Source organism: Myiozetetes cayanensis, unplaced genomic scaffold (assembly GCF_022539395.1).
Source record: "Myiozetetes cayanensis isolate MyiCay16 unplaced genomic scaffold, myiCay2020 scf26, whole genome shotgun sequence".
Lineage (NCBI taxonomy): Eukaryota > Metazoa > Chordata > Aves > Passeriformes > Tyrannidae > Myiozetetes > Myiozetetes cayanensis.
This window is the reverse complement of record NW_026087477.1, coordinates 6,923,822-6,946,378: the sequence shown is the minus strand read 5'-3', so window position 1 is coordinate 6,946,378 and position 22,557 is coordinate 6,923,822. Positions and strand designations below refer to the sequence as shown.

General features: G+C 54.5%; 2 protein-coding genes across 9 annotated transcripts in view; one reads left to right on the top strand and one right to left on the bottom strand.

Annotated features, from left to right (window-relative positions):
- DOT1L (DOT1 like histone lysine methyltransferase) overlaps positions 1–14,091 on the top strand; it is a 73,999-nt gene extending 59,908 nt beyond the window's left edge. For 5 of the 8 annotated variants that reach the window (XM_050321352.1, XM_050321353.1, XM_050321351.1 and 2 more), the window contains exons 26-29: positions 418–482; positions 1,410–2,372; positions 3,519–4,140; positions 7,347–14,091. In XM_050321352.1, the coding sequence (XP_050177309.1) occupies positions 418–482; positions 1,410–2,372; positions 3,519–4,102 (1,612 nt within the window). In that variant the 3' untranslated portion in view covers positions 4,103–4,140; positions 7,347–14,091. Of the gene's footprint in view, positions 1–417; positions 483–1,409; positions 3,287–3,518; positions 4,141–7,346 lie in introns of those variants that run through there. The other 3 variants (XR_007629691.1, XR_007629690.1, XM_050321356.1) reach the window with 3 other exon arrangements.
- A 438-nt stretch (positions 14,092–14,529) lies between these two features.
- Positions 14,530–22,530, bottom strand: PLEKHJ1 (pleckstrin homology domain containing J1). Its single transcript, XM_050321483.1, has 6 exons — positions 22,332–22,530; positions 20,311–20,378; positions 19,365–19,431; positions 17,791–17,881; positions 17,563–17,626; positions 14,530–17,130 (listed from the first exon to the last, which is right to left on the bottom strand). Exons 1-6 carry the CDS (start codon positions 22,423–22,425, stop codon positions 17,047–17,049), a joined length of 468 nt encoding a protein of 155 aa, XP_050177440.1. The 5' UTR covers positions 22,426–22,530; the 3' UTR covers positions 14,530–17,046.
- Positions 22,531–22,557: the final 27 nt, after the last annotated feature.

Sequence of the window (22,557 nt, the reverse complement as noted above, 5' to 3'; positions counted from 1 at the left end):
AATTGGGTTTAAATTGCCAGAGGGCAGGGTGAGATGGGATATTGGGAAGGAATTGTTCCCTGTGAGGGTGGGGAGGCCCTGGCACAGGTTGCCCAGAGCAGCTGTGGCTGCCCCATCCCTGGAAGTGTCCAAGGCCAGGTTGGATCAAAGGAGCAACCTGGGCTGGTGGAAGGTGTCCCTGCCCATGGCAGGAGGTGGCACTGAGATGGGCTTTAAGGTCCCTCCCAACCCAAATGACAAATAACCACTCCAGAAACGTGGTTCTGCTTCTTATTCTGAAAGAAACGCAGCAATGAAGTCCTCTGAACGTGCATTAATCTTGGCAAAGATTCTGTCATAGCTTTTTACTTTGTGAGGGTAAATGTGCAACAGAAGGTTTGCAATAAAATGCTTTAACCTTTATTGTTTTCCCACTAGAATTGAGAGGAAAATTGCAACAATATCATTGGAAAGCAAATCTCCACAGAAGACTGTTGAAAATGGTACGTGAGGGGAGTGTCAATTGTTTGTGGTGATGGTGGTGGGACCTGGGGCTGGGTTTGTGCCCCTGACTGAAGCTGCCAGTCAGCAGCAGGTTTCTCTTTGCTGCTGGGCAGACTGAAGTTCTTAATTATAACTGAGACAGGTGGCCAGTAATTAGAGATTTTGGGTCACTTCTTTCTGCAGTCACAGGTCACCAAAGGTCTGACCACTGTTTTCAGTGATGCAGGGTTTGGGGAGGGGTCTGTAGGACAAAGGCTGAGGGAAGAGTAGATCAGCATTCTCAGACTTTTTCAGAGCAGTAAGGGGAAGGTTAAGAGCTCTTAGCTGACTTCACAGTTATTTCTGCCTTTGGATCAGACTCATAAAATGTGGGTGTTGAGAGATAAAAAATGTGGGTGTTGCCCAGGGAAGGGAAGGGAGCTGGGAAGGGACTGGAGCAGCAGGAGCAGCTGAGGGAGCTGGGGGGGCTCAGCCTGGAGAAAAGGAGGCTCAGGGGGGACCTTCTGGCTCTGCAATCCCTGACAGGAGGGGGGAGCTGGGGGGGTTCGGGCTCTGCTCCCAGGGCATGAGGGACAGGAGGAGAGGGAACGGCCTCAAGTTGTGCCAGGGGAGGTTTAGATTGGATATTAGGGAATGTTTCTCCATGGTTGTAAAGCACTGGCACAGCTGCCCAGGGCAGTGGTGGAGTCACCATCCACAGGAGTGTTCAGACATGCTGTGGATGTGGCACTTGGGGACAGGGGTTGGTGGTGACCGTGGTGGTGGTGCTGGGCTGGTAGTTGGACTCGATGATCTTAAAGGTCTTTCCAGCCTCAATGATTACGTGGGTTTATAAAACCCTGTTCCCAATGAAAACTGAGCATTGAATGCCTTCAATCCAGTGAACGTTGGTTTTTGACCTCCCCAAAATCTTCTCCCCGGCCCAGGCGGCAGCTTGAACGGGCGGAAACAAGCACAAGGCACCGAGAACATGAACAGCAGCAAATGGAAATCGACTTTCTCCCCGATCTCTGACGTCAACCTGACCAAAACCACGGACAGCCCCTTGCAGACGGGCTCTGCCCTGAGCCAGACCTCGCTGTTCGCCTTCCGGCCGCCCCCCGAGGAGGGCCTGGCCCTGGACGGCGCCAAGGCCGCGGCGCACGCCAGGAAGGGCCTGGCCGTGGGCTCGGACGGGCTCAGCCCCGGCACCAACCCCTCCAACGGCTTCGCCTACAACGGGGGCCTCTCTGCCGAGCTGGGCCTGCACAGCTTCATGGACGGCGCTGCCCTCCCGCACAAGGCTCCGGACGGCGCCGCTCCCAACTGCTCCCTGGGCTTCCAGCGGGGCAAAGACGCGGCGGCCGCGGCGGACACCAACCTGTTCCTGAACAAGAGGCAGCTGGAAGGGCTGGGCGGCTCCAAGGGGGACGAGCTGAGCCGCCCGGGGGCCAAGGGCAAAGAGCTGGGCGAGCTGAGCGGCCGCGCGGGGGGCTCCTCGGAGAAGAGCTCCCTGCAGCACAACGGGAAGGCCGGCAAGGGCAGGGACCGAGAGGTGGAGTTCAAAAACGGCCACAACCTTTTCATTTCTGCTGCTGTTTCGTCTGGTGGCCTTCTGAACGGGAAAAGCCTTTCCACTGCTGTTTCTTCAGCAGGCAACCCAGCGTCTTCTGTCCCGACACACCACCCCTTCCTCAACACTCTGACCACTGGATCGCAGTTCCCCCTCGGCCCCATGGCCCTGCAAGCAAACCTCAACTCGGTGACAAACTCCTCAGTATTGCAGTCCTTATTTAATTCCATGCCAGCTGCTGCCAGTCTGGTCCACGTGTCATCAGCTGCAACCAGACTGACTAATTCTCACACTATGGGGAACTTCTCTCCTGGGGTTACAGGTGGAACAGTTGGAGGTAGGCAGAACTCTTTCTCTGGTATAAGGCAGGGCCTAAAGGAAAGCCTGACACTGCCCCTCCAGGGGTGAAACCCTTTCATTTCTACAGGATGTGAAGCAGATGTGTCCCACATAAGCGGTCTCCTCTCTCTCTGTCTCTCTCTCTCTCGGATTTGCTAGGATGAGTTCAGTTCCCCACAGTGAAGTCTCATGAGCTTTGTCTGCTAGATGAGCTTGTTGTATCACCCTAATGAAACAATGCACCCAGACTTTGTGATTGCTTATGTTTGCTTGTTCAGATGTTGCTGTGTTGGAACCAACTTAGGTCTGACTGCAGGTAACAGATTTCACTTGTCGTGGTACCGAGTTAAGGATCTCTGACTTGTGAACTTGAGGTTGGGATTAGGCCTGGAGTGGATTTAGCGTGATCCAGGAGGAGCAGAGCATCAGAGGAGATGGTGTTGGGAGTTTCCTAGCAGTTCTGGCTCTTGAATGGACACGAAGAGCGTTTCTTGGCCAGGAAGGGCAATGCCATATGCACCTTGCACTTCTGGGATTCTGCACAGGCTTGGCTTCTGTGGCCCACACCGGGGACAAGCTGGCAGGACCAGGAGATAGGCTGGACCTGCCGTTTCTCAGTGTCCAGGGCGGTTTTCCTTACCTGTCCATGCTCACTCAGGCTCCATGTCGGGAAATCCTAACTCTCCCCTCTCTCAGCACGTAGATTGGCTGCAGTGACAGCTCCCCTCTGCTGCCCTGTAAGCTGGGGGAGCAGGAGGGTGGGGAGGCAAGAGCAGCACTTTGAGTCTCCAGATAAACCAACTCTAAAAGACCACGTAATCTCATCCCAACCCTGCCTCTGTGCTGTAGAACTGACAGTTCTTGGGGCTGACCATTTTCCCTCGTGGCATTTAGAGGTTGGCAGTAGGAAAGGTAAGTGGACTCTTTTGTACCTCCTGGCCTGCACCATTATCTCCCATCGCTTGCTGCCTTCTCACGCTGCATATTTTTGTATGGGGCTGGACCATTATAATTTTGCTTTATTTATTTTTTTTTAATTAATTTATTTTTTTTTTTTTGCTTCTTTGTTTGGTTTCTCTTGTCACTTTGAGACTGTACAAAAGCCCGTCTTGTTGAAGCTGAGTTTTTCTTCTCCTGTTTGCAGGTATTTTTAACCACGCGGTGCCTTCTGCCTCCTCCTCTCATCAGTTTGGAGCCAGTTTCAGCAGCAGTGCTGTCTCTAGCAGCACGGTGCTAAGCTTAAACCCTCTGCAGGCTGTTGCCAGCACCTCATCCTCATCCTTCCCACCCTCTGCCTCTAATTTAGTAACATCTAGCGAGGCTAGAGCCGCTCAGCCCCTCAGCAGGGCGCCCGTGCAGCCCGTTTTCCACCCCCCTCCTAACGTGTCCTTGCCTCCCCCTCCTCCTCTGCTCGCTTCTAACCCCGAGCCCGCGCTCCTGCACAACCTGCCGTCCCTCCCGGCCGGAGAAACATTCCTGCCCTCCTCCACCACCACCTCCTCCTCCTCCTCCTCCTCCTGCGCTGCCTCTGTCCAGTCTAACTCTTCTTTGTCTCTCAAACTCGCCTCCCTGCAGCACAAACCCTCCCGCCCCTCCTTCACCGTGCACCACCCGGCCGTGCCGCGCGCGGCGCTGGCCCCGCCGCCCACCGGTGCCGGCGCCATGTGGGTCACCCTGGGCGTGCAGCCCCCGCTGGCCTCGCACCTGCCGGGGGTTAAACCGCGCTAAGGGCGCCCGGCCTGAGCCGGCGGGGCTGGCTCTGCAAGGTAAGGCTGGCACAGAACCCCCGGGGGACACCCCAGGGTCAGGAGGGCTCGGTTTGGGCACAGAGAGAGTGGGAGGGGTGGGGGGGACAAACCTCTGAAATGGGGGAAGAACCCTCTGAAACAGGGGGGGAATACTTGAAAGCGGGACAAGGATGCTCTAAAACGGGGATATACTTGAAAGTGGGGCAAGGATGCTCTAAAATGGGGGAAAAATCCTCTGAAGTGGGGCAAGAATCCTCTAAAATGGGGAAATACTTGAAAGCGGGACAAGGATGCTCTAAAATGGGGGAAAAATCCTCTAAAGTGGGGCAAGAATGTTTTAAAACGGGGGGGAAATCTTCTGAAGTGAGGAAGGGATCTCTTAAAATGGGAGGAAGAGTCGTTAAAGGGAAAGGGTTCTCTAAAGAGGAGAAAACCTCGAAAACAGGAAGAATCCTGTGAAATGGGGTGAGAATCCTCTAAAATGGGGGAGAAAGTCCTCTAAAGTGGGGCAAGAATCCTCTAAAATGGGGGAAAATCCTCTAAAGTGGGGCAAGAATCCTCTAAAATGGGGGAAAAGTCCTTTAAAGTGGGGCAAGAAACCTCTAAAATGGGGTAAAAAATCCTCTAAAATGGGGGAAAATCCTCTAAAGTGGGGCAAGAATCCTCTAAAATGGGGGGAAAATCCTCTGAAATGAGGGAAGAATCCCCTAAAATGGGAAGAATAGATTTCTTCCCTATAAAAAGGGAAGAAACTGTAATGGGGAAAGGATTCTCTGAAGTGGGGAGAAAACCTCTAAAATGGGAAGAATCCTGTGAAATGGGGCAAGAATCCTCTAAAACTCGGGGAGAAACCTCTCAGGTGGGGAAAAATCCTCTAAAATGAGGGAAGAATCCCTTAAAATGGGAAGAAACTACTAAAAAGGGAAGAAACCTGTAAAGGGGAGAGAATCCTCTAAAATGGGGAGAAAACCTCTAAAATGGGAAGAATCCTCTAAAATGGGGAAGAAACATCTAAAATGGGGAAGAAACATCTAAAATGGGATAAGAAATCTCTAAAAGAGGAAGAAACTTCTAAAATTGAAAGGACCCTCTAGAATGGGGAGAAAACCCCTAAAATGGGAGTAGAATCCTCTAAAATGGGGAGAAAACTCACTAAAACAGGAAAAATTCTCAAAAATGGGGGGGATAATGCTCAAAAATGGGGGAAGAATGCTCAAAAATGGGGGAAGAATCCTCAAAATCGTGGCCCAAACCCCTGTGAAATGTGGGAAGGAGGTCCCCCGCTGGCAGAGGCCGCTCCGTGCTCGGGGAGTCAGGATTTCTCGACAAGGAGTGCTCACAGGGGGAGCTGCTCTGCCCCTTTTTAGGGTCGTGCTCAGGATTGTTGGGCAGTGTTCACTCCTGAGGGTCAGCAGGCAGGAGGAAATGTCTGTTTTTAGGGTGGTTTTAGGGAGTTTTAGGTGGGTTTTTTTTGTCCCACACTTGTCCGCTGGTGCCGCTTGGGGCCTGCCCGTGGTGGTCTTGGTTTTGCTGCCAGTCAACAGCAGCTGCTCTAAACAATCACCCAGCTCCAAATCTCTGGGTTTTGGGCTCTGGAGGGCAAATTCCCTGGGCTTGCAGGGCACCCCATGGATGAGAACTCAGGGAATGCTCAGGGTGCCCCATGCAGGGAGGAGCTGGAGGACAGGAGGGTTCCACAGGCTGTGTCCGTTCTTCCCCAAGCAGGTATTTGTCTGCAGGGCAGCTCCAGAATAAACTGTGCCACCCCAGGGTGGGGGGCTGTGGGTGCTGACAATACCTGGGCCATCCTGCTGTCACACAACTCCTTGCTTGCCAAGGGCCACCAGCCCTGGAGTTGGCTCCGTGCTTTCCTTGTAGGTCCGTGCTGTCGTTGTGTCCGTTGATCCCAAAGCTCCCAGCGTGGTTGAAAACACTTCTTTTTTTTTGCTGCTTATAAAAATTACAATATACCCGAGAGATTCTTTGTGCCTTGTGTTATAAAAGCGTTTTTCCTCACCAAATTGCTCCCCAGGCACCACAAAGCCTCCCCGGGTTGGGGGGGGTTTGTGAGGCACGTAAGTATTTCCCTCCGTCCTTCCCCACGGGCTTTGAGGAGCCTGTGTGTGGTGTGGGAGAGCCTGAGCAGAGACAGGATGGGGAAAAGTGAGGGTGGGGCTGGTGAGGAGGGTCAGGGTTGGGGTTCTGTGTGGTGGGAACCCCTGGATGTGAGGCCAGGGTGGTCCCGGTCACTCAAAATTCAGGATAACGGACAGGAAAATGGCTTATGGAGGAGAGGAGGGGGGTGACAAAACTGGATTGTGGAGCAGGGGAGCAGAACTGATGGGGCATGGCAGATTGGTGGTGATCCTGCTCCCTGTGACTCGAGCAGTTCCATTGGTTTGGGAGGGAATGTCTGTGTGGAGGGAATTATCTGTGTGGAGGGAATTAATTACCTGTGTGGAGGGAATTATCTGTGCCCAGACCTTGCTGAACCATCTGGCACTGGGGGCTCAAATAACCTGCTTTGCTTCTCTGCTCTGGAGCCAGGCTGGGAGAGCTGGGGGGGGTTCACCTGGAGGAGAGAAACTCCAGGGAGACCTGAGAGCCCCTTGCAGGGCCTAAAGGGGCTCCAGGAGAGGGACCTGGGACAAAGGATGGAGAGACAGGACACTCTGTGCCAGATGGCAGGGTGAGATGGGATATTGGGAAGGAATTCCTGGCTGGGAGGGTGGGCAGGCCCTGGCACAGGGTGCCCAGAGCAGCTGTGGCTGCCCCTGGATCCCTGGGAGTGTCCAAGGCCAGGTTGGGATAGTGGAAGGTGCCCAAAGCAGGGGGTTGAAACTGAGTGACCTTTAAGGTCCCTCCCAACCCAAACCAGCCTGGGATTCACAGGTTCTCCCTCGTGGTGTTAAAAAATCCAAAGCAGATTAAGGTGTGGTAGAAACAGTGAAGTGCTGGGGACGGGGGGGATCCTTTCTCCCTCACTCCAGGTCAGCCAGAGTTCATCACAGTTCCACTGTCAGCTCAAAAAGCTGCAGGTTGAGGGGCCCTGTGTCTCTTGGATCATCCATCCTTCCATCTAAGTGGGACTGGGCTGAGAGCTGCTCCGTCTCTGCTGGCTGAGGAGGCCTTGGAGCAGAGTAGAAATGCTTGACACATCTTAACACCCAGCAGGTTTTGGTCTTTTATTTAGATGAGTCTCTTCCTCTCCTCCTGTTGTGCAGGTAACTAGGATTTCTACCTCAACCCAATGTGACCTATGCAAGGACAACGTGGACCAACTTCACTCGGCTTCCACTGAAAGGTGCTCACCTGGCCTGTGCAGGGGTTTCTACTCTCTTACTACTGGACAAAATAAAAACCACACACACACACAAAAAAGACCTAAACAACAGAGCAAACATTTACTGTGAATCTGAGTTTAAAAAACAAAAAAAAAAAAAAAGAGGAAAAAAAAAAGGCAAAAAAAAAGAAAAAGGCAAAAGAAACGCTTAAAGCTCCAGTTTGTATTGTTGATAGTTTAGATAAAGTATTTATCTTTTTTTAAAGTGAAAAACAATTTTGACTTATTTTATTCCACCTAGACTCATGAATACAAGTTATTATTGGATTCTCTGAATACTAAAGGACTGGCACACCAGCAGAGACGTAAAGAGCCTCCTCGGTGCTATTTTGTCCGTCAGAAACTGTGCCTCTAGTCTGAACCCTTGGTGCTGATTTGGAGGGGTGACCAATGCCAAACCCAGTTCTTGGGAAGGCCTGCAGCTCGTTTATCCCCCTGACTGTTCATATCCCAAAATCCACCCGGCTGGCAGCAGAGTGGGCGGCAGAGGAGGGAATTCCCCTCCCTGGGGGGGTGATTTGGGCCGGGCCAGGCGCTGCCAGCCGGGTGGGTTTGAGTTGTGTGCGTGGCCAAGAGCTCCAGGGCATGGCTGGAACACGAGATTTCCAAGTGCTGCCCCTTTCAAACTCCCCCTCTGGGCCATTTGCTGGTGGCACTCGGGTCACTGTGAATTTTGGTAGCCGTGTCTGGTCGCTCCCCGTGGGGGTGTGAACAGGGCGTGTCATCACTGGTGTGGGTCCAGCCCTTTTCCCAGCCTCGGGAAGACTGAACCTCGTTGTTTCCTGTCCTGCTGCAGGTGGCAGATCCCCCCCTGGCTTGCTGGTTTTTGTTCCCAGTGTTTTGTTCCGGTAGGGTTTTGATACTTGACTCTGAGCTGGCTTAGCCCTGTGCATTTATTGACTAAGTGCATTTTTGCTGTGGTGTTCCTCTGCTTTCAGTAGGTCCTGAGTGGTAGTTCACAAAAACACCCCGCTCTGCCTGGCTGTGCCCGCCGGGGCACTGGGTTGTGTCGTGACTCGTGTACAGAAAGGGCCTCCAAAAGGCCGATTTTTATGGAGATGTGGGGAAAACTTCACCATTTTCCGGTATTTGGTTTTCGTTTTTAGGTTGTGCAATGCACGGTGAACTTGTGAAAAGTTATTTATTTGAGTGCACAAAGGGGAGGAAGAGGAGGAGTTCCAGGAGGAATCAGGCTGGGCTGATTCGAGCTGGGCCGAGCACCAAGAGAGGCAACCACAGATGGAACAGGGGAGCGACTGGAAAAACCACATTGAGGCTTTGGGAAACACCTCCCTGCTGGGCCTGGTGCTCTGAGGGGCAGCAGTGGCTGCTCTGTGTCCTTAAATCCCTCCTGGGGAGTGTCCCTCCTCCAGCAGCCAGGCTCTGGCTGTGAGCACCCCATGGAGCATCCCGGGATCACCAGCAGCTGGAAAACTCCTGCCCCTGGAGGAGCTGAGGTCCCTCTGCCCTCCTGGGCTCTCCTGCTGCCTGGAGCCAGGAGCAGGCTTGGGAATGCTGCGTTCCAAGGGCAACTTTAGGAGAGATTTAGGGCCAAGTGCAGTTGTGTTGATGGTTCCTGGGCAGCCTTTGTGAGCAAACTGGGGATCCGACTTCGCCTCCTCATTCCCTGGGAAGGGAAGGGAGTGACAGCCCTGGGAACTGGGGACATTGGGGAATGTTTTCTGCTCTGTGGGTGGGGCAGGACTGGGCAGTGGTGCTCCTGCTGAGGGACTGACAGCACGATGAAAGCCTGGGAAGGGCAGCAGAGCTCCGAGGGGGAGAGGGAGGAACATCCAGTAGCTTCTGGTGGAAGCCAAACACAGTGTCCTGGAATCCAGGAGGACAGTGTCACCCAGATGTTTTGCAGCTGGGAGCTGGGCAGCTCCAGCTTCTTTGCCAGCCCAGGGCAGGGTGCTGGGGCCTCTGGAGGCTTTAATGAGTGATTAGTGGAAGGGCAGAGACCTCAATTAGTGACACTCCCCCCATCCTTGGTACCTTCCGTGAGAGAAGAGCAAAGACAAGGAGAAGCTTTTCATCACCCTGTGGAACCCCCCCTGCTTTCCAGCACTGCTGGCACTCCTTGGATGCTGAGGATGGACAGATCCTTGTGGTGGGAATGGCCCTCCTTGTCCTGGCGTTCGCAGCGTTCCAGGAGCAGGGCAGGCACTGGTGGCTCTTCACAGCTGCACTCTGGGATCTCAGAGCTCTTTTCCAGCCTCAGTGATTCCATGATTCCATGACCCTGGGAGAGCAGTTTGCCCTCTGCTGTCCAGTGGGTGCTGCAGGAAGGGTTTCCCCTGTCCCCCGGTGTCCCCTGGGGCTGTGGATCAGCAGCTTCCCTGCTGGAATGGGCAGCACAGCCCCTGGATAACAGCACAGGGCTGTTACTGAGCCAGCCCCCCAGGGCCCTGAAGTTTGTGATCTCCAGAGTCATCCAGGGAGGCCCAAGGAAATCAGAGCTGCCCCAGGGATGTTGGGATGTGCTGGAAGGGGATCCAGTCTGGCTGAGCCTCAGCCCTCACTACCTCTGCACCTGCCACTGCTGCCACTGCAGTGCTGCTTCCATCCTGGCACCCCCCTGGAATCTGGAGCTGCTCTGGCTTCACCAGTGTCTTCCCCCACTCCTGGCACCTTCCCTGTGCCATGGACCCGGTCCTGATCCCTGGGATGTGCTCCCAGAGGGGGCCTGGGAACGTGGTGCCTGCCAGAGCAGAGCTGGGGGGGGAGCCAGGAGTGCAGGTTGGGATGTGTCAGTGCTGGGTGAGCTGGGAGATGATGTGGCCAAGAGATTCCTGGCTTTGTCTTCCCCTTCCCTGCTCTTCTCTGGCTTTGCAAGTTCCACTCAGCACCCTGGAATCCTGGGTTGGAAGTGACCCCCAGGGATCAGCAAACCCAAGCCCTGGCCAACTTGTTCCTCTGTCTGCAAACTGGGAAGAGCTTCGAGCTGGGATCTCATCCACGTGGCTCCAGGCCCACGACCCCCTGACCCCTCTGTCTGAGCACCCAGCCAGAGCCTGAGACCTGTTTGTGATAACTGAAGATACTTTGGAGTGATCAAAGCCAAAAAAAGAAAAAGAAAAAGAGAGAATTCCTTCTGTGTTCCCACATCCTGCCTGTGCTGGGCCCAGCCGTGGCTGTCACACAGGTCCCCTCTCCTCCACACCAGTCAGGAAGCTGAAATGCATCTTCTTGCCAAAAAAGAAAAAGGAAAAGAAAATGGAACTTCCTGAGTGTTGGGCTGAGGGAAACCTGTCCCTGCTGCTCAGTGTCAGCCTCCAGGAACAAGCTCTTTGGTTTTTTTGGGGATTTGCTTCCTCTGGCTCGCCAGGCCCAGTCCCCTGGGAGGGCTCCAGAGGCACCTGGGCTGGGGATTTGCTGCAGATCAGTCACTCTTGCACTGTCCAGGGGTGTGGAGGCACCCTGGGATGCTGAGGGGGAGAGTGGGGAAGCACTGCTGGAGGATGGAGAGCTTTGTGGTGCCGGAGCTGAGCTGGTGTGTGGGATAACGGGGATGTTGAGCTGTCCCACCATCACCTGGTGCTGCACAGGGGGCTGTTTCGTTTAGGAAAAGCATGGATCAGCCTGGACAGGCAGTGCTGGGAACACCTTCACCTCTCAGTGTGATGGATGCAGCGGGAGAGAGGAGAAGGGGGAGCAGCAGGGAGGGCAGCACATCCTCCCTGTACAGGACATTTGGGGCTGGGCATCACCTCCAGCTGGTTCCTCCCATCAGCAGGAACTCGTGTCTCCCTGAGCAGGCAGACCAGAAGGACTTTCTTGTGCTTCCATCTCGTTTCCTTCCTTCCTGGTGGTGACAGCACCTCATCTTTCAGGGCCTGCTTTGTGCTGCCCCTGCTCTGGGCTGGGGTTTGGGCTCAGCCTGGGGTGGGGAGCTGGATCCCCCCCTGCCAGGGGGGTGGAGGAGAGCTGGTAGGGTCTGACTCTGGGATCCCCAGTGGCTGAAGCCCCCCAGGCAGGAAGGTTGCATCACTTGGTCATCCCTTTTTGAACCCCCAGGACTTGCTGCTCCTCAGCCTGAAGCTCTCCCAGCTCTGGCTCAGGTGCTGAGTCTCTTCAGTCAGTCCTTGAGGAGGTGACCTGTGCAGTTGGGACCTGGCAGTACGAAGGTTTCCAGCTTGATCAGCTCTCCCATCACCTCTGGAAACATCTGCAACCCAGAGCTGCTGGGCCTGGGCAGGGCTGGCTGTGAGGGGGTGTCCCTGTTTCCTTCTGAGGGGCGTGCTGGGGACAGTTCTTCAACCTCCTCCTCTTGGGGTTGGACTGGATGACCTTTAGAGGTGTTTCCAGCCTGGCCTATCCTGTGATCTCTGTGATCCTTGTCTGGGATGGTCTCCTGGACTTGGAAGGTGGGTGGGAGGAGTTGTGAGCCAGCCCTGCCCCCCCGTTCCTGCAGAACCCCCCACACCACAGCGTGTGTTCCATCCCATCCCATCCCATCCCATCCCATCCCATCCCATCCCATCCCATCCCATCCCACCCCAGCCTTCCCTTGGAGGAGCCTGGATCTCCCTGCCCTGCTGGGCTGGCCCTGCCAGGAGAAGGTGGAATTTTCCTTTGCCGTGGAATAACGAGCCATGGACAGGTGGCATCCAGGCTGGTTTGGTTCCTGCTGGGATTGTGTCTTTGGAAAGCAGCATCTGCTCCCCCCTCCTGTTGTTTATCCACATGGAAGAGAGTCCAGGCAGAGGAGAAGCCGAGGGATTGTGTGACAGGAGAGTCCAGGATCAGGTGGGGGACACACTCTGAGGGCCAGCAAGTGCTTCCAGCTCCCCTGGGCCCACCCTTGGCACTGTGGGATCTGTGGGATCTGTGCCCTTGGGATGCTCCTGCTTCCCTGTCCTGCTGATGGCTGGAGGAGGACATTCCCAGTGCTGGGGGTTTGTTCTCAACCTGCTGCTGGTGATTCCCATCCTGGCCCTTCCTTCCCCTCCTGGCTGGGCCTGGAGCTGGTGCTGAGCCCTGGGCACAGGGGGCACTGTCCCCGTGGACCCAGTGGGTGCTGCTCGTGGAATTCCTCGGGATTGGGTGGTCTGTGCTGGTGCTGATGCCGGGGTGGCTTTGGTTGGGCACGTCCTGCAGGACCTGTTGACTTCTGGTGCTGAAATCCACCCTTCACCCCGGGGATTGTCCCCGTTATTGTCCCTTGGATGGCTCCACCTTGGAGTTCTCCCAACTCCCACGAGTGGCTGTGGGGGAAAACCTTGCTTTTCTTGTTGTTTTTGCCTGAGCCAGAAGCAGGGAGAGGAGTCAGGGTTGGGAGCTTCTGGTGTCTCTCTGGAGCAGGGGGGGATGTTGGACAAGGCTGTGACCCCTCAATGTTGGGAAATCATTCAGGGGAGCAGAAACCAGACAGTGTTTTTGTGAACTATCTCTGCAGCACTGAGGGAAAACTCCCAGGAATGGGGGTTTTGGGAGCACAGAACGAGGATTCCAAGTTTTACTGGTTTTAAAGAGGGTTTTTTTTCCTTCCTTTGTTGTTTTTTTTGTTTGTTTTTGTGCTCCATTTCCGTAGTTTGTGGATCAGGTTTTCACCAAAAGCTGCAGAACCAGTTTTCAAAATGTTGCTGTGCCATATTTTATTTATCCTTATGCATTATAAATATATAAATATCTATTTTAGACTGAATATTGCATTAAAAGATGCTGGTTTTGAGAACTTCAGGGTTTAAACCCAAGACAAAAAAAAAAAAACCCAACCCTGGGAGATATTTCTGCAGTACTTTTGCTGTTTGGGACCTTCCTGAAGAGGCTCCCAAGTTTTTCTTATGGTGTAAAGACAAAAACCACGCCCTGAAATAATTCCAGGTTGGAAGATGCTGACCCTGAAGTTCCCAGGTTTTCTCAAGGTACATCTCTGCTTGCTTTTCTGGTGCAGTCAAATGGTGGTTTTTGTTTTGTTTTGTTTTAAAGGTCTCGTCTCTGGAGTTATTGAGGAACAGGTGGAATGGGTTGGCCCATCCTGCTTGGCTTTTTTAACCTATTAATCTTTGAAGTGATGGATTTTTTTCCAATTAAAACCCAACTCTTTAGGTCTCTGTTCCACTCAAAGTTTTTAGGAGTGAGAGCCTGCCCTCGCTGAGTGGGACTTGGATGGGGAAAGCAGTAGAGGATGAGGTTGCTGTTGCTCAGGAATTGATTAGTAAACTTTTAACTACTAATAAAAAAATCCATTTTCCAGTGGATTTTTTTTGAAAAACCCATTTTCTTAGGACAGTGATATGGGATGTTTCCTAGTGAATAGGAATTAGTTTATATAATTTAGCCTATTAAACTGAATTATTTAAAATTCAAACTTCCCCTAATTTATCTTTTTCTTTAATTTTTTTGGTTGCTTTTTTTTTTTTAAAATTTTATTTTATTTTATACTGGTAAGTTGTCCTGTCATTCCTTTCATTCCTCCATAGAAATAGTGTGAATTCTGGTGTGTATATATGTATGTATAATATATATATTTCCACCCTGCCTTTCTAATTCTCCACAATGTAAGAGTTAGTTTTTGCTCCCCCCTCCCTCCACTTAATTTCTGGTGTCTCTCCCCTTGATTTGTAATTGAAACGATGCTTTGAAGTTTTGTCTTTATATTAAAGTGTCTGTATTTTAATACACCGAGAGCTTGTGGAGCTTCACTGGGTCACAGGGGCCTGGAATTGGGGCCAGTTATCCCAAGGGGAATGATTCACTGCAGGATTCTTAAACCAAGGACCAGCCCTGGGTTCCCTCAGCCCTTCCTAGCTCCTGGCTCTGCTGGGCCTGACCCAGCTCATCCCAAACAGGTTTGGCACCGGAGCTGCCCCCTGGCTCCACCACCAACCATCAGCTGACCTTTAGGGGTCCCTTCCAACCCAAACTGTTCCAGGGAGAATCCTCTCCAAATCCCACCGTGGAGCCATCACCCCCAGCTGGCTCCTGGGGAGGCACCTTCCCCCCATCCCTGCTCCTGCTCCAGGGGGAGGAGCCCACCTGGAGAGCCCCTGGAGCTGCTGGTGCTCAGGTGAGAGCCCTGCAACCACCCCTCCCTTCTCAGAACAGCTCTGAGCCCCACACAGATTAAAACAGGATTTATTGGCAATGCACAACAGAGAAAGGGCTCTGGGGGAGCCTGGACCCAGCTCTGACTGAAATACAAAACTCAGAGTGTGAAAAAAATGAACAATTGTCTATAAATCACCAGCAGCTGATGCGGATTTTGAAGCGTCTACAAGTTCCCATCTCCCCTCAGTGCTGAACCCCACCCCCTGTCCCAGCCCTGCTCCGGAGTGGATCTGAGCTCCTGGAACTCTTCATTCACAGCATTTGTTTTACATTCATTAAGAAATGTCACTGGTGCCTCCTGGACGAGGGCTGGGGTTTGCTCTCGTGGCCCAGAACAGCAACCAAAATGCCCTTTTTGTGCAGGGTGACAGCGGGGAAGGTGCCCAGGTGTGGCAGGGGGGTCCTGCTCCGGCACCAGGACACGGGACTGTGTGCAGGGAATGCTCCAAGCCCGGCAGAATTCCCGAGGTTTGGATCAAACTACACCTGGAAGGATCCAGCAGTGCCGAGCTGAGCCTGGATGGGGCTGTCCTGCCCCTGGAGCTGCAGGGCAGGGGCTGTGGGATGGAGCTGTGGGGGAGCCCATGCTCTCATCCCAGCTCATTATCCCACTGCCAACCTGGAATCTGCCTTTCCATCCTCCCCCCAGTGACCAGACCAGTCTCTTTTCACAGTAAAAGCTGCCCTGTCCCCTCTCCAGGTCAGGGGTGCCCCTGCCCTGAGGGAAAGCAGAGCTGGTGAGGATTAAAATGCACTTCAAAGCCATCTGAGGACACCAATTCCCTCCAGCAGAAGCTCCTGTGGGTTCCTGCCTTTAATCCCTCCTTGCTGCTCCCCCTGGAGCTGCCATCTGCCTGCACATTCCCCCTGGATCCCACTCCCTGTCCTGGCTCCTCCTGCAGGGCAGCTGCCCCCAGCTCATTTCGGTGAGGTTTTGGAGCACTTGGAATGATTCAAGGGAAAGGGAGGATCTGGGGCAGGGAAAAGGGAAAAACCTTGGCTTTGAGATTGAAAAGAAAGCCTGGGTGACAGCTGTCACTGTGCTGGCACCCAGCAGGGAGGGGCAAAGAGGGAAGGCCAGGCCACTAAAGCTCTTCCTTCGGGCATTTATTCCCAGCCAAGGAGGGAAGAGACCCAAAACTTCCCTTCAAGCCCAGCTCAGAGGCTGCTCCACCCACCCTGGAGGGGAACAGCACCCAGAGCTGCAGCCCCCAAAGCTCGGGCCCCCACCCTGTTCCTTCTGCCACCAACCCTGGCTGTGTCACCTGGGACCCTCCAGGGGCTTTTCCTGGGGCTTTTCCCGGGCTGCTTCCAGGGGAGCTGCTGTGGCAGTGAGGAATGGGGGTGTCCTGCAGCCCTGGGTGTGGGGAATGTCCTCCCTCCCTCCTTTCCTCCCTCATCTCTGGGCAGTTTTCCTTCCTGCAGCCACGGCTGGTGGGGTGGGGATGTTGTTCCTTAACCCTTCCAGGAGCCCCAGGGAGGCAGCCCTGGTTCCCTGGATCCCTGACAGCCCTGGTTCCCTGGATCCCTGGCAGCCCTGGATCCCTGGCAGCCCTGGATCCCTGGCAGCCCTGGATCCCTGGCAGTGACCCTGGCACAGTTTTTGGTCTGCCCCTTTGGATATTCCCAAAGGAGGGGAGAAGCTGCAGCCGTGGCTCAGGGGCTGGAGGGTTAATGCCCATCTGAACTCACACCCTGCAGCCCGAACCTCCAGCCAGAGGGAGCAGCTCCTGCCTTTGCCAACCTCTCCATCTGCCTCTCCTCCCTGGGAAGCTGGATCAGAGCTCAGTCCACAGCTCTGCAGAGGGGCAGGAGCCCCCAGGGATCCCTCCCTGTCTCTGTTCCCGACTGTTCCCTTTGTCCCCTCAGATGGGCTGCACTGTGGGGACCCCTCCAGCCCCCAGGAATCACAACACCTGCCCAGGGAAGGGGAAGGGAAACCCCCAAGGGCAAGAGCCAGAGGCTGAGCATTCCCAGTGTCATTGGGAGCATTCCCAGTGTCAGTGGGAGCATTCCCAGTGTGACTGGGAGCATTCCCAGCCCTCCCTGCTCACCGGCTCAGCCATCAGCCTGATGGCCCAGCACCAGGACAGCAGGGGGTTAACCCTGGAGCACAGATGTGATCACAGCACCCTCTCCCAGCCCCAAGGGCTCCTTGGAGATTGAGGGGAGATCCTGAGGCAGGAAAGCCGAGCAGCTCCTTCAGGAGAGGGACAGGGAGGAGGAGGAGGAGAAGGGCTGGAGCTCCAGCAGCCCCAGGCCCTGGAGGACAGCAGGTGCTGGGAGCTCTGGCAGCCCCTGCCTCTGCTCATCCCAGGGGGTTCTGCTCCCACCACAAGGGAGCCTCCACAGCTGGGGAAGAGGGAATGTACAAGGAATTCCCTTTTTTTAAAAAAAAAAAAAAAAAAAAGGAATAAAAACCGATTTGGGTAATAAATAAAAGAGTCCCTTGGTCACTGTGGGGCTCTGCTGTCCTTCCCAGGGGTTGGGGTGGCCCTGGGGAGCCTGCTCAGGACTCAGGAGCCAGCTCAGCCCAGGTGAGGGAATTCCTGCTGGTGTGTTCCCAGCTGGAAACGGGCTTCCTCCGAGATCCCATACTGCTCCAGGGGGTCCTGCAGGAGAGCACAGCGAGGCACCAGTGAGGGGGGCAGGAAGGGGAGGACCCAGGACACAGCAGGTGAGCAGGGGCTGTGGGCACAGGGGCTCAGAGCCACCCCTGCCCCTGGGGATGCTCTGAGGGGCCTGGCAGGGTGAGAGCAGCATCTGCACCCACAGATCTGGCCAGGGCTGGTGCTGAACTCCTCCAGAGACCTGCTGGGAGCCCAGCCAGGCCTGTCCAGCTCCAATCCTTGGCCCACTCCAGCACGGATGTGTGTATCCCAGGGTCAGAGTGAGCACAGGAGGGTGCTCTGGTGTGCCTGTGGAGCCCACGGCTCCCTATGGAATCTGGGATCTCCCTCCAGATCAAACAGCCTGTGCAGGACCAATCCCCAGCTCCTGCCCACACCCATCAGTCACCACCTGACCCCGAGGGCCTCACTCACCTTCCCTGTCATCTTCTGGATCTCATTCCGGTAGAAAATCAAGCTCCTCCTCAGGAATTCGTAGCTGCAAGACAGGACCAGACCCTGCTGAGCACAGGAGGACGTGGGCAAGTTGCAGATGCCATTTAGGGCTGGGGGAGGGGGGAGCTGGTTTGGGAGGAGACAACCCCTGTGCTCCCGGGTTCCCCCCAGGCTGATCCCAGAGCTCCCTCCCACGGCTCTTCCCACCTGGCTCGTTTGAGGGCCTCGACCCACTCCTGACACTGCTCCTCACTGGCACACTCGAAGCAGTATTTCCTCTCTGGCTCCTCGATGAAACCTGCCAGGAACAAGGAAAGGGCTCAGGGCAGGTCCTGGCAGAGCTGCCCATGCTCCCCTGCCAGGCCACAATCCCGGCCTTGGCCCCTCTCCTGTCCCCTCCCTGCTCTGGGTGCCCTGGACCAGCTGCCCAGGCCATTTGTCAGCTTCCAGCAGCCAAAGACCTTGGGAAGAGCAACTTCCCAACGTGAGAGCAACTGAACTGGACCAGACCTGGGCCTGGAACTCCCTGAAGGCTCCTGGGGAAGCCTCCAGGGATTCAAATCGAAGGGAAAGCCAGCCCTGAGGAAGGGCCTGGGATGCAGGCACAGAGCAGCCACTAAGGAGTGGAACTGCACTGGGAGAGGGCCCCGAGCTGCCCTGGCTGGAGGCTTTTGGGAATGCAGTGCCGTGCAAATCCCAGCGCAGCTCCGGCTCCACATGGGACAGAACTGGGGATGTCAGAGATTCCTGAGCCCAGAGCTCTGCTCTGCACAGACCCCTGGGGGGGCTGAGCTGCTGCTGCCAAGTGAGTGGGTCAGGCTGCACCAAGTGTGGCACAGCCCCAGCCCCACAGCAGCCCACACTTCCCTCAGGAATCCTCACACAGCCCCAGACCCCGAAACCCGGCGAGCCTGGAGCGCTGGGGCCGTTTTGGAGGGCCCTTTGGAGGCAGGGACAGCAGCAGGGAGGAGACACAGCTGTGCCCCTGCAGCCAGGCCAAAAGATACAGGGATGGCCTTGGAGGAACATCCTGTTGTTGTCAGCACGTGTGGGATGAAAGGCTCTCCCGGGGGACACGGATCCAGCTGGAGCCGCGGTATCGCCACAAGGACACGGAGCACGGCGGGAGGAGGGGCTGGTTCAGCCCCACCGAGGCTTTATCTGAGCCCGCTGAGAGGGGGGGGTGGATAAAATGCAGCAGCACAGCAGAGATCTGTCAATAAACCCCCCCCAGGAGGGATTTCTGGCTGCTCTGCACGTGCAGCTGAGCAAACCCCACACCCTGGAGTGGCCCCGTGCTCGGGATGGGACGTGGCACAGGCAGGAAGAGCTGGCAGCTGAGGGACAGAGCCGTGGAATTGTTGAGGCTGGGAAAGATCTTTAGGATTGTCAAGCCCAACCATCAGCTCAGCACCACCACCACAGTCACCAGTAAACCCTGTCCTCAAGTGCCACATCCACACGGTTTTTTTGGGTATTTCCAGGGATGGTGGATCCACCACTGCCCTGGGCAGCCTGAACACCCTTCCCATGAAGAAACTGTCCCTGATGTTCAACCTAAACCTCCCCTGGCACAACCTGAGGCTGTTCCCTCTCGTCCTGTCCCTTGTTCCCTGGGAGGAGAGACCAAAAATCCTCTGAGGAGCACTGACCCAGCCAGGAGGGGCAGGGCTGGGCTGACCCCACTGTCACCAGAGCAGCAGGAACTGAGCAGCAAAACATCTCCTTTCACTCTGCCCCCGGGGGGAAAGGCCCAGGGACGATGCCCAGGCAGCACTCACTGATGGAGAAGACGTTCTCCTCCTCCTTGGTGATCCTGCAGTGCTCCAGCAGCAGAGCTCCAATGGGCTGGAAAACACACGGAGAGAGGGGTTTAACCCACAGTGCCCCCAGCACCGAACCCACAGCGCTTCCCTGGAGCCTTTCATGCAAGTCTGACACCCCGGTGCTCCTCTGCAATAATTCACTCTCACCGCGGGGTTCCACCCCTCTTTAATCACCTTTCTGTGCCTCCAGTGCCAGTCTGACCTGCAGCACTCCGCGGATGTTAATGAGGTGTTAATCACTCTGCCCCCGGCCTTCACTGTGGCCTGAAGACAGCACAGAACTGCTGCTTCCCTGGAATATTCCCTGGGAGACACAAAACAAGCCCTGCTGTGTCGGGGCTGTCCCTGCCTGGCAGCGGGAGAGTGTGGGGAGCTGGAACAGCTCCAGGGACACTCAGACACCAGGAACTACCTCAGCCCTGAGCAAGGGGACACGGCCTGGAGCGAGAGCAACCCACTGGGAGAGACCCCAATCAGGCAGCGGGGAAGGGCCTGAAATCCTCCTTTGCTGCGCATTCCATGGAATGTTTGGGCTGGAAGGACCTCAAAGCCCATCCAGGGCCACCCTGCCACAGGCAGGGACAGCTCCCACCATCCCGGGGTGCTCCTCTGATCCCCTGGGCACTTCCAGGGATGGGGCAGCCACAGCTGCTCTGGGAATTCCATCCCAGCTCCTCCCCGCCCTCAGAGCCAGGAATTCCTGCCCGATATCCCATCCAAGCTGCCCTGTGGCACTGGGAAGCCATTCCCTGTGTCCTGTGCCCATCCCTCTCCTGCTGTCCTGGAGCCCTGCTGTGCCCAGGAAAAGGGGACAGAGCTTTCCCAGTCCCCACAATCAATCCACGGGGAAAAAGAAGGAAGAGGGAGGGAATCAAAGCCCACCCAGGAGCACATTCCACACCTCGGCCTCGTCTGTCCTGAAGTAGAAGAGAAAATTCACCACGAGCTTCACCAGGCGCTTCTTCAGCACTGCAAGGGCGGTTCCATTAACATAAAATAAAAATAAAATAAATAGAAATAGAAATATTTAGAATAGAAATATAAAAAAATAGAAATAAAAGTAAAATGAAACAAAAATAGAAATGAAAGTAAAATGAAATAAAAATAGAAATAAAAGTAAAATGAAACTAAAATAAGTATAAAACAAAAAATGGGAAATAGAAATAAAAGTAAAATGAAAACAAAGATTAAAATAAAAAATTTTAAAATTAAAAAATGAAAACAAAGATTAAAATAAAAAAATTTAAAAATAAAAATTAAAAAATGAAAACAAAGATTAAAATAAAAACAAATAAAATAAAAATGAAAACAAAGATTAAAATAGAAACAAATAAAAATAAAATAAAAAATAAAGACAGATATTAAAATGAAAAGAAATAAAAATAAAAATAAAATGAAAAGTTAAAATAAAGATAAAAATAAAGCCAAAATACAAATAACATAGGAAATAAAATAAAGTTAAAATTAAAATAAAGATAAAAATAAAAATAATACCAAAATAAAAAAAATAAAATAGAAAGTTAGAATGAAATAAAAAAATAAAATAAAAACAAATATTATAAATAAAAAGCAAATATTATAAATAAAAATAGAAATAAAAATAAAAACAGAAATAAAAATAAAATTAAATTAAAATTATATAAAAAATAAAAATGAAAATAAAATAAAAATATAAAATAAAAATAATGAGAAAGGAAGCGCTGAGGCAGCTGGGACAGGGAGGGGGACAGAGGGAAGCTGCTCCTCCAAAAAGCAGCCTCGGGGTGACAAAGCCATGAGCAGCTTCTCCAGTGGCTCCGGGGCAGGCAGAGCCCACTGACCCGGCCTGGGAGAGCTCCAAGAACCTCCCCCCAGTCCCACCCTGGATCCCACACCTGTGCTCCCCAGTCCGACCCCCCAGCCCTCCCAGTAAGCCCCAGTGCTGCCCACCCAGTACAGCCAGTCCTGACCCCCCAGTTCCTGCCCAGTTCTCCCAGACCTTCACCCCTTTCCCAGCCTGGATTCTCCAGCACCCCCAGTTTCCCCAGTCCCTCCTCGCCCAGTACTCCGAGTGCTGTCCTGATTATCCAGTACCTCCAGTCCTGCACCCCCAGGGCACCCAGTTCTCCCAGTGCCCCTCCTCCAGTCCAGCCCTGTCCCCCACAGCTCCAGCTGGGGAACCCCCAGTACCCCCAGTCCTGCCAGTTCTCCCAGTCCTGATTCCCCAGTATCCCCACTCCTGCCCCTCCAGGACTCCCAGTTCTCCCAGTACCCATCCACCCAGTGCTCCCAGTCCTTCCCATGTCCTACCCCCAGTTTCCCAGCCCTAATTCCCCAGTCTCCCCAGTGCTGCCCATACAACACTGCCAGTCCTACCCCTCTCCCCACCCAGTGCTCCCCAGTCCTCCCAGTCCGTTCCCAGTCCTGTCCACCCAACACAGCCAGTCCCATCCCCTCTCCCAGCTCTCCCAGTCCTGCCCTGCCCATATCCCCACCTTCCCAGTCACAATTCCCCAGTCCTGCCCACCCAACGCCGGTAATCCTAACTCCCCCTCCCAGTACTCCCAGCACTCCCAGTCCCGCCCTGATCCCACTCCCAGCACTCCCAGTCCATTCCCAACACAGCCACTCCTATCCCCCCCCTTCCCATCCCAGTTCTCCCAGTCCATTCCCAACATAGCCAGTCCTATCCCCCCTTCCCAGTACTCCCAGTTCTCCCAGTCCATTCCCAACACAGCCAGTCCTATCCCCCCTTCCCAGTACTCCCAGTTCTCCCAGTCCATTCCCAACACAGCCAGTCCTATCCCCCACTTCCCATCCCAGTTCTCCCAGTCCCGCCCTGCTCCAGCCCGGATCCCCCGGCATCCACGGCACCGCCCCGTTCTCCCGGTGCCTCTCCCGGCTGGGATCGATTCCCGGCTGGAATGGCCCGTCCCCGCTCACCGCTGCCTTTCTTGGGCACGCTCATGCGGATCTCGGCCGCCTTCTCCGCGGGCTGCCGGGCCAGCGACAGCAGCTCGCGCTCGTTGTAGCGCATGGCCGGAGCCCCCCGCTCCCGGTGCTGCTCCCGGTGTTGTTATTCCCGGTGTTATTCCCGGTGTTATTCCCGGTGTTATTCCCGGAGTTGTTCCCGGAAGGGCCCGGGCGGTGCCCGGGAAGGGCTCGCGCG

Coding starts and splice junctions, on each gene's coding strand:
- PLEKHJ1 (XM_050321483.1), bottom strand. CDS start 22,425: ATGCGCTACAACGAGCGCGAGCTGCTGTCGCTGGCCCGGCAGCCCGCG. Junction 19,432..20,310: donor TCAGGACAGACGAGGCCGAG/GTGTGGAATGTG, acceptor TGTGTTTTCCAG/CCCATTGGAGCTCTGCTGCT. Junction 17,882..19,364: donor GGAGAACGTCTTCTCCATCA/GTGAGTGCTGCC, acceptor TGTTCCTGGCAG/GTTTCATCGAGGAGCCAGAG.